The sequence below is a fragment of the Sinohyriopsis cumingii genome, chromosome 9 (assembly GCF_028554795.1).
Source record: "Sinohyriopsis cumingii isolate HCF-2022 chromosome 9, ASM2855479v2, whole genome shotgun sequence".
Lineage (NCBI taxonomy): Eukaryota > Metazoa > Mollusca > Bivalvia > Unionida > Unionidae > Sinohyriopsis > Sinohyriopsis cumingii.
In genome coordinates, this window is record NC_142969.1 from 92,311,669 (window position 1) to 92,325,111 (window position 13,443).

General features: G+C 35.5%; 1 protein-coding gene across 2 annotated transcripts in view; it reads left to right on the plus strand.

The window, feature by feature from the left end:
* The window catches only part of LOC149792243 (X-linked retinitis pigmentosa GTPase regulator-like), an 86,592-nt gene that overhangs the window by 49,498 nt on the left and 23,651 nt on the right, over nucleotides 1-13,443 (plus strand). For both annotated transcript variants that reach the window (XM_089970773.1, XM_089970774.1), the window contains exons 15-16: nucleotides 671-827; nucleotides 8,630-8,986. In XM_089970773.1, the coding sequence (XP_089826899.1) occupies nucleotides 671-827; nucleotides 8,630-8,986 (514 nt within the window). The remainder of the gene's footprint in view (nucleotides 1-670; nucleotides 828-8,629; nucleotides 8,987-13,443) is intronic.

The following is a 13,443-nucleotide window of genomic DNA, read 5'->3' on the forward strand; positions in this document are numbered from 1 at the left end:
GGAATCTGAGTATTCTGTTGACATGCCTGCCCTGGTGGAATCTCTAAGTATTCTAGTGCCAAACCTGCCTTGGTGGAATCTCTGAGTATTTTATTGCCAAATCTGCCTTGATGGAATCTGAATATTATATTGCCAAGCCTGCCTTGGTGGAATCTCTGAGTATTATATTGCCAAAGCTGCCTTGGTGAAATCTCTGAGTATTCTATTGCCAAGCCTGCCTTGGTGGAATCTCTGAGTGTTCTATGGTCAAGTGGTGAAATCTCTGAGTATTCTCTTGCCAGTTCTACCTTGGTGGAATCTCTGAGTAGTCTATTACTTAGCCTGCATTGGTGGAGACTTGGAATATTCTGTTGCTAAACCTGCCTTGGTGGAATCTTTTATTGTCAAACCTGCCATGTTGGAAGCTCTGCGTAGCACTGATACATCTATCCATTCCCTAGATTATGGTTAATATTATATTTGTTTAGATTTGGCTCATTGTTTAACCATTTTACTTTCTTGCCAGATAAAAGGTGAGCTCAAGAAAAAGGAATCTTTTGTGTTGCCATAAGCTTAGAAGTCTTATTCGAAGTCAGAAAATGCAGGTTTTTGATTGAACAATATTTTCTTGAGTAAGACATAGAGAAAAGTGTAACATTATGACAGAGGGGCCTGGTTGTGTATTTTGCAGTTACTACCTCAGGCCCCAGTACCTGCTGCTGGACAGATGCAATCTAGTGTCACCAAGTTTGATTCTGAAGAGTCAGAGGAGGAGAAGGAGAAAGAGAAAGAAGAGAAAGAGCATGAAGTCAAGGAGGAAGAAGTGAAGAAACAAAAGAAAATAAAAGGTTAGTCAGTCTTCACCATGCTTCTACACTTTGAAAGAAAAAAGAGACATACTACATCACCCTTTTCTGTATGTCTTTACATCTGTTATTGTGTAGGAATTACTAGATATCCATCACTACAAATGTCCTTCCATTTTTAAGACTGTAAATATATAGGCATGTCCTGCTTAGGGTTAGTAACTGAATAAAGACTGTATAGATATAGATAAAGTTTGGTCCACAATTTCTTGCATTTGTGATTTCTAAACCAAGTTTGATTCACAACTTTTGTTTGACAGTAATTGAATGATTAACAGAGTTATTGCCCTTGCTCAACTTGGACGTGAATTTGGTGATCCAACTTTGTTTCTGTTCATTAATTAGTACAGACCATCAAGTTATGACATCCTTATAGTAATTGCCTTTTCTTTCCAGCCATCTTTCTTTCCTTCAGTTCATTAGTTTGTCTGTTATATCCATTTACACTTCTTTTAACCATAACACTGCAAACCTTGCAAATAATGGGTGCCATCTGGTGGGTGAATTGCCTATCGCATGTAGATATTTGCCTTTTAAGGTCTAACTATGATGTAATTAATGCTCTTTTTCCATCAATACTATACCACCACTACAGCAAAGCCATGTAAATAGTTTAACTTAGGAACCATTCAACATATGCTGAAGCAGTTGGGTGTGTATGTTGTCTCACAGACCTAGATGTGGTTGTTAAGCATCTTGATAAGGGACGTTGTTTGTAGCTAATATAGTTCCAAAGCACATAGGTTAATAAAAAAATGTTTTTCCTGTTGATTGGTATTTAAAAATTAGGGTTTGCAGGTCTCTTTTTGAAACATTATATGTATTTAATATGAATTTTTTTTAATGGGGAGAAAAAAGTTGCTAGGTCTGCAATGAGAAACAGGGATAGTCAGCTGGCTGAAAGCATATTTTTTTGTTTGGCTATACACATAATTGGATATCATTTGGTAGGTGAATTCTCTATTACATTTAGGTGTATCTTTTTAAAAAGACTTAGTCTTTTCAGATCCATTGATAATGAAGTTATTGCCCTTTTCCCATCAATACATTAAATTTCCATTACAGCAGATCCTTGTAACCAGCATAGCTCAGGAAGCATCCAACATACTCTCATGCAGTTTTATTATTGCACTGTTTCATAGACCTAGACATGCCTCTATGGGTTTTGTTGAATCAACTACATTTTGAATAGAGTTATAGCCCTTGGCAGTTAACTTTGTAGCTTCATTTGGGATGTTACTTGCTTCCAACATAACTCTGTAAGCTTAATACATAAATGGATGTCATTTAATTGATAGCTTGTCTATTAAGTGTAGATGTGCCTTTTTTCATAAATCAGAGTCTTGTGACTAGCATTGCTTTTTCATTCCACATCAAGCTTGAACTATGTCTTTTTAATGTAAAGTCTCATACCAGATTTGAAAACCATGCAGCCCTATGTTTAATAACAAAATTGACTTTGATCCATGAAACCTTATACAGATATTGAGCTGAAACAAATTGTAATGCAACCAAAAAAACTTCAAAGTTATAAGCTGGAGGTCAGATAGGGGTGATGGAAAATGGTATCAAACTTAACCTGTGTCTTCTAAATATAAAACCTCATATTAAATTTGATTTGAATCCTTCAATGAGTGGAAATGATCTGGATCATTTTAATGAAAAGCCTTATGTCAGATTTGGTTTAAAGCAATGAACTCGGTCCTTAAACACTTATTGAATGCAAATTAGTATCATATGACGTGAGATGGGGTGGGTAATATTATATGGACCCAACATATGTATAGTGAGAACATAAAGAAACTGTAAAACTTATAGGACAGATACCTGGAGAATAAAGCAGTCAAGGGCATGTCTGTTAAACATGCAATCTTTCTGGCTTATTAGACTGGTTATCCTACAGTCAGCTCCATATCAATATCTTTACTTGCATAGAATGTATGAAACCAGTCTAGCATCACATCATGCCAACATGTGAGAGACTTAATGAAAATGTGACTCCAGTAAGGTTAAGAGCAAGATTTTAAAGTTTATCTTTCCCTGGCTTTCTTTTTTATATTTAAATTTATTATCCCACATTCCCCTTTTGATATATAAAGTTATTGTCCCAGTTCCCATTTTGATATGCAAAGTTATCTTCCCCATTCCCCTTTTGATATGTAAAGTTATCATCCCTTGTTCCCCTTTTGATATGTAACGTTATCTTTCCCTGTTCCCCTTGTGATATGTAAAGTTATCGTCCCAGTTCCCATTTTGATATTCAAAGTTATCTTCCCCATTCCCCTTTTGAGATGTAAAGTTATATTCCCCTGTTCCCCTTTTGATATGTAAAGTTATCTTCCCTTGTTCCACTTTTGATATGTAAAGTTAATGACGATGTGTTGTGATAAATCTTTGTTTTATTATTTGTTAGTTCATCTATAGTAACCTTTGACACCAATGCTACCCCTACTTTTAATCTTTATCTCAAATTTTACACTCGGACCTGCTAAATACGTAAAATTATACTAACTGCTGGCAATTTTCAATGGGTAATCACATGAACTGGGTGACCTTGGCAATGATTGTATTAAATATACAGTCCATCATTGGATTATGTTGAAAGTAGATGTTAGGACACCAACCAGACGTAACTGGATTTTGAAAAACTATTTCAGTCTTTCTCATTATACAAAGGTATATAAATTTTATGGGCTTTTTGTCAAAATGTAAAATAACCTCTTTCTTAACTTTCTTCATACGAGTGCTGTTAAGCAGATTAAAGTTAACACGTTTATTCCATAAATTTGAATAAGTTGCATGCAGATTTATATGACTTTCAGTAATTTATTTGAATTTCAGCAATTTCTATAAATTTCAATAATTTATATGAATTTTGATAGTTATACTGACAATGATCTTCTCTTCATGAGACTCTTATTAAATCCAGAGGGTTTTCACACTTGTTCCTGATGTATCTAATATGCAGAAGGAAAATTTGTTTACAGTTGAAAACATGCCCTGTGCCTCATTAATCAGTTTATGGTTGAAAATGTGCCATTTGCTGCATTAATCAATTTACAGTCGAAAATGAACATGCCTTGTGCTTGTGCCACATTAATCAGTTTATGGTTGAAGACATGCCCTATGCCTCATTCATCAGTTTGTAGTTGAAAATGTACCTTGTGCCTCATTAATCAGTTTACAATTGAAAACAAATGTGCCTTGTGCCTCATTAATCTGTTTACAATTGAAAACAAATGAGCCCTGTGCCTCATTAATCAGATTACAATTGAAAACAAATGTGCCCTGTGCCTCATTAATCAGTTTTCAATTGAAAGCAAATGTTCCATTTGCCTCATTAATCAGTTTACAATTGAAAACAAATGTGCCATGTGCCTCTTTAATCAGTTTACAGTTGAAAGCAAATGTGCCCTGTGCCTCATTAATCAGTTTTCAGTTGAAAGCAAATGTTCCATGTGCCTCATTAATCAGTTTACAATTGAAAACAAATGTGCCATGTGCCTCATTAATCAGTTTACATTTGAAAGCAAATGTGCCATGTGCCTCATTAATCAGTTTACATTTGAAAACAAATGTGCCATGTGCCTCATTAATCAGTTTACAATTGAAAATAAATGTGCCCTGTGCCTCATTAATCAGTTTTCAGTCAGTTGATAATGAGCCCTATGCCTCATTAAGCAGTTGTGGTCATATGATATTATGAGATGTCAAATTATGGCAATATGTATTGTCATAAAATAACTAAAAAGCATTCAGTATTTTTAATATTGTAATGACAGGAAGTTATATTATGTTTTTAAAAAGTTTCAGTCTTTTTGTACAAATTAAATTTGTTTCCTCTTAAAAACTATAGAGCTTACCATTGTGACATTATGTGGAATTTATTTTGATATCTTGGTACCTGAATATTGAAAACTTCATTTAGAGTTGTCTGTATGGGGTCTAGGAATCTTTACAAAATTCACATTGGCTGAGCATAATGAATAGTTTGTTGAATTAGCATGCAACAGCTAAGTCATATGAGCAGATGTGACCCTATTTATGCTTTTGTAAACAAGAATGGCTTTTTAAGTTACCAAGGATAATGCATGTAACATGTTTTGTATCCTCACATGGGAATTGTGTGATACTGTTAGTGTATGCATGCATGTAACATGTTTTGTATCCTCACATGGGAATTGTGTGATACTGTTAGTGTATGCATGCATGTAACATGTTTTATATCCTCACATGGGAATTGTGTGATAATGTTAGTGTATGCATGCTTGTAACATGTTTTGTATCCTCACATGGGAATTGTGTGATACTGTTAGTGTATGCATGCATGTAACATGTTTTATATCCTCACATGGGAATTGTGTGATAATGTTAGTGTATGCATGCTTGTAACATGTTTTGTATCCTCACATGGGAATTGTGTGATACTGTTAGTGTATGCATGCTTGTAACATGCTTTGTATCTTTACATGGGAATTGTATGATACTGTTAGTATATGCAAGCATGTAACATGTTTTGTATCCTTACATGGGAATTGTGTGATAATGTTAGTGTATGCATGCTTGTAACATGTTTTGTATCCTTACATGGGAATTGTGTGATAATGTTAGTGTATGCATGCTGGTAACATGTTTTGTATCTTCACATGGGAATTGTGTGATACTGTTAGTGTATGCATGCATGTAACATGTTTTGTATCCTTACATGGGAATTATGTGATACTGTTAGTGTATGCATGCATGTAACATGTTTTGTATCCTCACATGGGAATTATGTGATACTTTTTGTGAATGCATGCATGTAACATGCTTTGTATCTCACATGGGAATTGTGTGATACTGTTAGTGTATGCATGCATGTAACATGTTTTGTATCCTCACATGGGAATTGTGTGATAATATTAGTGTATGCATGCATGTAACATGTTTTGTATCCTCACATGGGAATTATGTGATACTGTTAGCATGGACACTGTTGAAATTCCCACCGTTCACCTCCTGCATATGCACTTGCTGGCTGTGAAAAGACACTATTGAAATCCCCACCCTTTAAATATATATATATATATATATATATATATATATATATATATATATATATATATATATATATATATATATATATATATAGACCTACCAACACTTACAATTTCGCCATAAGTCTTATGGGAATGACCCTAAAAATATGGATTTCCAGAATAAAAGCACATATTTTGGAAATAAAATTGTTTTTAGTAAAATCTGGGTATTGGCTTGTCCATGTATGTGTCACATCTAGGTTTCATATTAGATCCAGTGGAGATGGTCAGGGAACCAGGCCAACTTTACAGGAATACTTCAGATGCTTCAGATGTACATATTTTATGATGCAAAGCATCTAATTGATCAAGCTATTGCTTATTGTTTGTTTTAAATGTCATCTATCAAGTGATACATTTTTGGAGCAAAAGGGACAATAAACCTCTTATGCATTGATTTGAGTGTGTCACGTCATGGGAAAGATGACTGCAGTCATCATGGCTCATGTGAAATTAGACCTTTTTTTTTAAAGGATTATGTCAAGCTGGTAGATAGCAAGAAGCCATTGATATCCGTAAGGTTTGGAACTGCAGTTTTTTGAAACTGTACTGGGGGTAATTAAGGTTCAAGTAAACTTTTTAGGCCTATACACATTGTTTGCCCTTATTATGTCAGAGTTGTGGACTTTTAAATGCATATTTTCCAGCTTGACAATAGCAGTAAATGATATTTTGTTACACTTTACTGAAAACTGATCTAGCTTATGCAACAAATATTGACTGCCTTACTGAAAAGGTCTTTTTAGGGTTAGCAGGTCGGTATATACACTTACTGGCTGTGAAAAGACACTTTAAATGCCCAACCTATACATGTATATACTCTTACTTGTTATGAAAAGATGCTGTTGAAATTGCCACCTATTATCTGTATATACACTTACTGGCAATGAAGAGACAAATTCAGATTCAGATGTGAGCTAAATACATGTGGTATGTAAGAATGTGATAAAGCATACTATCACCTAGCTATTACATCATAACCTAGACATGGTATATGAGAATGTGATAAAGCATACTATCACTTAGCTACTACATCATAACCCTGACATGGTATATGAGAATGTGATAAAGCATACTACCTGTATTACCTAGCTACTACATCATAACCCTGACATGGTATATGAGAATGTGATAAAGCATACTATTACCTAGCTATTACATTAGGACCTAGACATGGTATATGAGAATGTGATAAAGCATACTATCACCTAGCTACTACATCATAACCCTGACATGGTATATGAGAATGTGATAAAGCATACTATTACCTAGCTATTACATTAGGACCTTGACATGGTATATGAGAATGTGATAAAGCATACTATCACCTAGCTACTACATCATAACCCTGACATGGTATATGAGAATGTGATAAAGCATGCTGTTACCTAGCTATTACATTATAACCTAGACATGGTATATGAGAATGTGATAAAGCATTCTATCACCTGTTACATTATAACCTTGACATGGTATATGAGAATGTAATAAAGCATACTGTCACCTAGCTATTAATCATAACCTTGACATGGTATACAAGAATGTGATAAAGCATACTATCACCTAGCTACTACATCATAACTTTGACATGGTATATGAGAATGTGATAAAGCATACTATCACCTAGTTACTACATCATAACCTTGACATGGTATATGAGAATGTGATAAAGCATACTATTACCTAGCTACTACATCATAACCCTGACATGGTATATGAGAATGTGATAAAGCATACTATTACCTAGCTATTACATTAGGACCTAGACATGGTATATGAGAATGTGATAAAGCATACTATCACCTAGCTACTACATCATAACCCTGACATGGTATATGAGAATGTGATAAAGCATACTATTACCTAGCTATTACATTAGGACCTAGACATGGTATATGAGAATGTGATAAAGCATACTATCACCTAGCTACTACATCATAACCTTGACTTAGTCAAGGAAGGATGTAGGGAACTAATATTAGTACTACCAATAACCATCTTACCAATGTTTCTGATAATATATATGTTGTTCAATAAGCATTCTTATTCACAACTTTGAAGTCAGTCCTATGGATCATACATTGATTGTACACTAATACTTGCCATTTTTTTCTTCTCATTCAGACTACCTTGATTATTTATGAAACAAGAATTGACTGATATGTTGTGAATGCATCAAACTATTATCATTTGCAACTTTCTCAATTAGACTGTACAAGTAGCTGAGGTTTTCCAAATGGATTACAGTTTGTTTGTGTGATGAAATTTCCAACAAACAAATTGTGTGATTTTCTGTAAATTACTGGACCAATATACATTTCAGGCATATTTTTCTTTGATGCAGAAATAGCCACGGTGTTGTGAATGAAAGCACGGTATTGAGCATATAGTGGGTGTATATGTACAGAACTAAATGTAGTGTATGCTTATCCTTTTGGTGTGAATAATATTTTGGGAATGTTCCTTACTGGTATAGATACTGATACAATATTACCCCTTGCTATTTATATTGTACATAAATGTGGATCATAACAATACAACTTTACTTCTGTAAACTAATCCAAATTAGGAATATGTGTGCAATATAGAAATTATCACACTGCCAGAGATGGTGATCTAGTCTCTGAATCCTTTGTACAATTTGAATGATAGATATTATTATCCTTCAGCACCAGAACAGTACATACATCTTTTTTTATGTTTTAGAGAAGAAAAAAGTAAAGGCCAGAATTTTTGGATCCAAAAGTAAAACTGGTTTGTCAGATGATGATGATGAGGAGGAGGAGGAGGAGGAAGATGAAGAAGAGGAGGAGGTAAAGGAAATGGTCTCAAAAACAGAAGCTCAGAAAGATGAACAAACAACAGAGGCAATGAATGCAGAAACTACAGAGGCAGTGAAAGAACCTGTGATTGAAAAGAAACTTGAAAATGAAGATGAAGATGGTGAGAAGGATAGCAAGAAAGATAAGAAAGGCAAAAAAGGTAAAGAGAAACAGAATAACAAGAAAAAGAAGAAAGGAGAGGAGGAAAATGAGGATAAAGATAAAGAAAAAGAAGCAGAAGGTATAGTTGTGATATGACCATTTATTGCACAAATAATAGTTAGGGTTTAATCCTAACCTCATCTTCTTACAAATTTATGCATCAACATTTTTCAGCACCATAAAACTACAGGTCAGTTTGCAAAGTTGTGAACCTTCAAACTAAAACTTTTTTATACCATTCTCATAGAGGTCTGGGTATAGAGTGATACTCATGATCTATACATCTGTCTGTCAGCCCTTCCTTCCAGCACACAATCTTATCAATCCAACTGGTCCAGTAGTTTTGGGTGGATTGCCCTGAAATTTGCTAAATATTATGATTGTCTCCTAAAGATATGCATATCAAGGTAGATCCCTTTTCTTCTGCAAGTTTCAAGTTTTTGTCTTGTAGCTGTGTATAATATAATCTATTTAACAATGTTAGTACTCTACCAGTGTTTGTTAGATTATCATGAGAGCTGGTAATTATTAGTATGGACATTACCTGAAGATGACCATTTAGTTAAATCTCTTTGTTCCTACAATTTGGGTTAAAGTTGTTGCCCTTTTTGACTTAGAGCCTGAGATACCATATGACAGGATTTTGCTAACAATAATCTCACAGGTTTTGATGGATTGCTCTTAAGCTTTATACCTGTTACATCATTTGAAGATACACATATCAACAACATCACTTTGCTCTTGAAATTTTTTTCAAGTTATTGCCGGGGCCCCGAGTGGCCTAGTGGTCTAAAGCGCTTGCCTTTATGGATCACTGCCATCTCACCTCTGTCTGCATGGGTTTGAGTCTCAGATTTGGCCAATGTGGGTATGTGAGAAAGCTTGCTAGTAGCTTCTCGTGGGTCGGTTGTTCTTTCCTTGGTTCTTCCTCCACCATTAATACTGGCCGCCATGTATAGCCTATCATGTGCTGAAAAATGCCATTAAACCCCACAACAACAAAAATCAAGTTATTGCCCTTGATGTCCTGCAGCTAAATGGTCTGTATGGCAATTTTTTGGATGCAATATGTCTTGCGTTTTTTTTTATGGATTGCTGTGAAATTTGTTACGTAGTACGGTCGTCAACTATAGATGCACATATGGACAAATCTGTTTGCTGACATGATTTTGTAAGAATTATTGATCATTTTAACTTAAAGTTGGATGCAATGCCTGATAGAATTTTTTTTTGTCAATGCATCAACTCTTGCAGTTTTTAGTGGGTTGATGCAAACTTAGTACATACATGCTGATCATCATAAGACATGCATATTAACCGTCTGCTGTCTGTTACCTGTCCATTCATTAGCAGAAGCTTGACATTTTACACGCACATTCTTCCTATGGTCTAGTTGATCCTAAATGAAAATGGTGCCCCTTGGACATCCAGTGGTCACAATAATGGTCATCTTGAAAATCTTATCATTACTTCCTCTGAAGGGATGCTCATATTAGCATTGGGCTTTCACTGAAAGACTTATTATGTCTGGTCGGTCCTAAATGAAAATGTTGACAGACTGATTCCCAATGTGGCCACCAAACTAGCCATTGTGAAATTCTTGTTGTCACTAATCCTGTTGAGTGGAAAGTCATATTCACATCAGGTTTTCATTAGAAGACTTCTTATGATGTCTAGTCACAGTATAGCCACTATGGCAGTCATTTTACCAATCATGTCATTATTCCACTAAAAGGGAAAGTCATTTCAGCATGGAAGACTTATTATGGTGTATAGTTGGTCATGAATGTTGTTGTAGGGTTAACGCCATTTTTCAGCACACGATAGGCTATAAATGGCGGCCAGTATTAATGGTGGAGGAAGAACCTGGGAAAACCCCAGAAAGAACCACTGACCCACAAGAAGCTACTGGCAAGCTTTCTCACATACCCATATTGGCTGAATCCGAGACTCGAACCCACGCATACAGAGGTGAGATGGCAGTGATCTGTAACAGAGAGTGCTTTAGACCACTCGGGGCCCCTGGTCATGAATGAAAAGTATGCCAATCTGATATCCAGTGTGGCCACCATAGCTATAATCTTGAAAATTTGGATATTACAAATCCTCCATAATGCATGGTCATATCATCTTAAAGTTTTCACGAAAGACTTCTTAAGATGTCTTGTTGGCCCTAAATGCAAATGGTGCCAATCTTATATCAAGTATGATTGAGACAAATTCCTTTTTGAAAATCTTCTTGTCACTGCTCCTTCAGCATTAATGTTCATATTGGTATGATGTTTTCACCAAAAGTTGTCTAATCATATCTAGTTCGTCCTAAATGGAAGTGATGGCATTCTTGCATCCTTCATGGTGGCTAACTTGAAAATCTTATTACAGAAGAATATCAGAGATGGTTTCAACACTCATTAACTAAAATTAAGATATAGTTTTGAATTCCTGTGAAATCTTTTCAGAAAGTTGAGTGTCAATCCTTTTGCACATCTCTCACAGTTTATGGGGACTAGTGTGATGTTAAAGCCTGCATTAAGATTGATCCATATAGACAACAGTTCAAAGTTTATTGCTTGTAAGAACTACAAAAAAGTATTTATTTTAATGTCACATCCATTTGTGAAATAGCAGTGGCCTAAATGGTTAGAGTGTTCACCTCATATGTGGAGGTTGCGGGTTCATACCAGCCAAGTCATACCAAAGATTTAAAAAAAATGTTACTAGCAGCTGCCTTACTTGGCACTCTGCATTAAGAGGTTAGTGTTAGGAGTGGTCGGCCTAGCGTCTGGATAATGTGACTGCGTAGGACATGATGCTACATGTCTACGGCCTGATGCCCCAGTGCTAGACATCACTATAAACTGCCACATCACAAACATCATGGTGGCACGACTAAAATTGTTAAAGCTACGTTAAAACTGTAAAATGACACACCCGTGCCTGTGATTGGTTGATCTTTTGAGCAATATCAAGGCCAGATGTCTCAGCACGTTTTATGCAGATATGATGTATAATCTTATATTATCAAGATTTTTATTGTGAGTGATATCCATGCAGATGAATGAGATGATGTTTGATCTGATTTGCTGAGCTTATGAACGCTCAAGGGACCACATTTCTGTTCAGATGTTGATCATATGCATAGCTAAGCTTATATCATCAAGGCTGCTAATGGATTCTATTAAGTGTGACATCCATACATTAATGAGGTGATCATGCATCTGATTGGCTGTGTTTTTGAAGCTTGCATCTTGAAGACTCAGAAAAGTTAGATTTTGAGCTGCATACATGGATATTATTGAGGTGATCTTGCATCTGATTGGCTGTGCCTTGTAGCACATTAGAGGTCATATTTCAGTATTAATTTTGGAGAATGCTTGTAACATCAAGATTTGAGATGGGTTCAAGATTAAGAGCAAGATTCACATATTCATGAGGATCTTGGCTGAGCAGACAGTAAACTGAACCCACCATCTCTTAGCTCTTAGTGCAACACCTTAACCATTGAGCTACTACAATATTTATGGGTGGAGATCTAAGCGGTTTCCAAATTATTACTTCAGGGGGGAGCTGGGAGGAGGGGGATAATGGATAGGCCCAGAAATGTCTGCACTGATTAAGTTCCCTTTTAATGCATACAAGTGCATGTACTTCAAGGATTGGGCTATGAAACATTTATATGGTATGAATCAGGGTCTACTATAAGGATTGGGCTATGAACCATTTCTGTGGTATGAATCAGAGTCTGTGAACCATTTCATTGGTATGAATCAGGGTCTATGAACCATTTCTATGGTATAAATCAGGGTCTACTGTAAGGATTGGGCTATGAACCATTTCTATGGTATGAATCAGTGTCTACTGTAAGGATTGGGCTATGAACTATTTCATTGGTATGAATCAGGGTCTATGAACCATTTCTATAGTATGAATCAGGGTCTATGAAACATTTCAATGGTATGAATCAGGGTCTATGAACCATTTCTCTGGTATGAATCAGGGTCTATGAAACATTTTAATGGTATGAATCAGGGTCTATGAACTATTTCTATGGTATGAATCAGGGTCTACTCTCCGGGATCAGGACGAGATCCAGGAAACAATGCTGGATGTATAAATGATTTGTACTTTTTATGCGGAGAAAGTGAACTGACATATATGATGTTGGAAAAAAGAGATATAACAGCAGCGTCAATAGCCAATGTACAGCTGACTGCTACAGGTTTTTCTTTATTAGCACTTTCAGTCTGTGTTACTAGCTGACATATGTCCACTATCCATCATACCCACTTGTTACTTACTTGTTTTACAATTTCTTGTGAAAATATCATATTAAAATTTTTCATGTCAGATGTTTAAATTCCATTCTTGTTACTGAGAAGTTTTTGTTTGTTTTCTAAAAGACACAAATAGTTTTTTATGATAACATAATTATATAGTGTTAACGTCACCTGCCTATCTGCCTGTCTGTCTGTCCATTTAACTTCACCTGCCTGTCTGTCTGTGTGTCTGTTTGTCCATCCATTTGTTCATCATACC